Below are 3150 nucleotides of genomic sequence, written 5' to 3'. Positions count from 1 at the left end.
CCATTGTCTCCCTCTCCTCCATGACAACTACCAAGATCACCACCGAAGTGGCGGTCATCACCGTCAACATTCGCCACCATTGTCAGCACCATGCACGCCGCCACAGAAGCCACTACCACCATGCGCACCACCACCAAAGCCACCACCTTGCACACTAGTATCGAATCCGGCCCTAGAGAAACTACTAGGCCTGGAATTCGAGCCGATGTGAGCTAGCTCTGCTCGAGTCATTAAAGCTCGGTTAACTAGTGTGTGAGCCTAACTCGACTCGTTTAACAACCGATTTCAGATTTGAAACTTGGCTTGAATCGTAAAGCTCGCAAATATCTCATAAAAAACTGCTACAATGAATATGTATAACTTATGATGCATTTTTCGTAAATACTTGGACATGAATGATTTACAAAGTTTGTTATAAATATGTTACCCCAACAATATGGTAAATAAACCACATCAATTAAAAATTGTATCCCAAGAATAATATTGGCAGATCTTTAGATAAGGCATAAACCATACAGTCGTGCGAGGTGGCACCGGCGCGGCGCTATGGTCCGTAATGTGGACTCGCGGTGGCCGTCGGGGAGGATGGAGCGTCGGTGATGGTGTGCGACGGAGAAGAAGCTACTGGGATGGAAAGATCTGGCGAAGGGTAGGGGCTGGCAGGTGGCAGGGATATGGGTGAACTGGAGGAGGCCTAAGGGGGCTATGGTGGGCGGTGGGCGGTATGCGCCGCCTCTCCTCACTTCCTCAGTCAGCGACATAAGCTTGTTTGAGACGACTGTATAACCTAATGTTGATTTTTACCGAACTAAATGCGCTACTCGTGAGTTTGGTAAACTCGGCTCGTTTAGTGAAAAAAATAGAACTCTGCTCGACTCGTTATACGCGAGTTTGAGTCGAGTCGCGAGTTACTCCTTTAGCTTGGGAGTTTCGAATTTTAGTTCCAGACCTAGGAACTTCCATCCGTGAAGCCGGCCATGAAACCACTCATTTCCTTCATTGCCAATAGAAATGTAAATGGTACAGATAATTTTCGCTCCGGATCCGTATTCGAATCCGTTTTCAGGATTGGTATGTACTTTTAAAAATCCACCGGATATGGATGCAGATATTGATCAAGTGGATACCCGATGGATACGGTAGCGGATATGGTATTCATAATATCCGACGGATTATCCATCATTCTTAAGGATTATCCGAAGATCTCAACGAGGATTATCCGATAAAATTAACCCAACCCAAGTACCTAGACAAACCATGTCATGCTAGTATCGGTATTACACGTTTGCACTATTATTATTGCCCATTGTTAAGACTAGTCACAATGGGAAGTATCATACACTAGTATCATGCACAAGATACTAGTTTATGATACTAACCTCACAATGCATAGTATTATAAGATACGGAGTAGTACCATAGTATTATCATATTTAATGTTTTGTAGAATCTCAATGCAAATGTATGTACATGATGTGTTTACCATTAAGTTTTCTAGTTTTACGTGCTATGATACGGTATCATATTATGATACCACTTTCATCTCTCACCTTATTAATTGGTGTGCCACATCATATTTTTGCCAACATGACATACATGATACTACTTATGATACTCCATTGTGGCTAGTCTAATGTGATCGACTGCCTTTGGATTGTTATGACATCATGTCAGCATGCAAACCATTATGTTATACGGTCAAGTGTGCATATTTTGGCTATAGTTAGTGTTACAGGTTTTTTGTTCATATTTTTTATACAAAAGAAACAGAGTTCTACATTTATGTGTGTATTTGTTCAATTATTTGCTTCCGATATGAGACCGCACGGAATCCGCTCCATATCTGCAACCTGATATAATTCGCATTTAAATCCAATTTCGACCATTATCCGATTCGATCTAAATCTGCCAAAAAAATATGTTAAGGATATGAAAATAATAATATCCGATCCGATCCGTTTACACCCTGAAGTTGCTAAGACTTGATCACGCATATACTCGAATTATGCCTTCCCTTTTTCATCAGGATGGTTTGGATTCATGAACATGAGCTTTTCTTGCTCCATTTCCTTCAGAGTTGCCACTATTGCATCTTCTTCCTTCTTCTGGGCTGCAGGCGACATTCTTGTTGACACCATCTTGTAAATGGGCTCCTTGTAGTATGGAAGGTCTACTCCCTTTGCTGTATGCTCCCCGTCTCGATTGGCCATTTTCTGAATTCACACCCTCATCGGCTGAACCCTATGTTTTGGCATGGCGACGATCTCCACTGGAACAGCAGGATCCACCTATCCGCGTCTGCCTATTTGCACAACCTATGAGAGGGCCAATGCTGTTTCTATCTACACAGACGTGCGGCCTCTCTGCTCTAATTCTGACGACGCCGTCCCAAGTGCCGAATTTCCGTGTTCATCAGTTCCTCCTGAACATCAGAACGCGCAGCAGTAGTAGGTGAACCGCCTCCACGCCGCCTTCTTCTTCCTGGCGCCGGCGGCAGCCGCGACGGCCGCGGCGGCGGCGGCCTCCTTCTCCTCCAGGGGTGCCGCCGGGGAGCCCATCTCCCTGAGCATCTCCCACATGACGTGCACGTCGCGGTACTCGCACGTCCTCACCTCCTTCCTCAAGTTCCTCAGTCCTGCAGAGCGAGAACCGATCCGTCAGAAGCTAATCCAAGAACCGCCAAAGATATACATGGCCGTTGGTACGAAAATGAGAAGACGACCGACGAGAGCTGGAGAAGATGAACTTACCAGCTGATGGGCGGAGACCGACGCGGGCGGCGATTGCGAGCCATATCTTCTTCGCCGGCACGGCAGACTTGTCCATGCACATCTTGATTTCCCGATCGATCTCTTCCGAAACAAATGTATATGCCTCTCCTCTTCTCCTCTCTTTCGAATTATCACTCTCCTCAGCTTGTCCTGAAGCAATCAATTCCAGGGATGGAAGAAACTAGAGCAGCTGTTTCCTGTTCGCCGCCGGTCGAGTTGTGGCCAGTTCCGCCGCGGCAGGGAGCTTTTATAGCAAGAGGCGATCGGGAGTGGGACAAGGAGGATATGCGCGTGCGATCGGGAGCTTTTTGGGCGCGGCGTCGCCGTCAGATTTTGACGCCCCGACCGGGACGGGTTGTGAGGTGGCCGCTGTCCGCGGC

General features: G+C 46.7%; 1 protein-coding gene across 1 annotated transcript; it reads right to left on the bottom strand.

Annotated features, from left to right (window-relative positions):
* Nucleotides 1–2428: 2428 nt before the first annotated feature.
* On the bottom strand, nucleotides 2429–2918 carry LOC124700625. The gene is made up of 2 exons (XM_047232718.1): nucleotides 2750–2918; nucleotides 2429–2634 (listed from the first exon to the last, which is right to left on the bottom strand). Exons 1-2 carry the CDS (start codon nucleotides 2829–2831, stop codon nucleotides 2429–2431), a joined length of 288 nt encoding a protein of 95 aa, XP_047088674.1. The 5' UTR covers nucleotides 2832–2918.
* Nucleotides 2919–3150: the final 232 nt, after the last annotated feature.

Source organism: Lolium rigidum, chromosome 3 (genome assembly GCF_022539505.1).
Source record: "Lolium rigidum isolate FL_2022 chromosome 3, APGP_CSIRO_Lrig_0.1, whole genome shotgun sequence".
In the NCBI taxonomy this organism is placed as follows: Eukaryota; Viridiplantae; Streptophyta; class Magnoliopsida; order Poales; family Poaceae; genus Lolium; species Lolium rigidum.
This window is presented reverse-complemented; position numbering and strand designations above follow the sequence as displayed.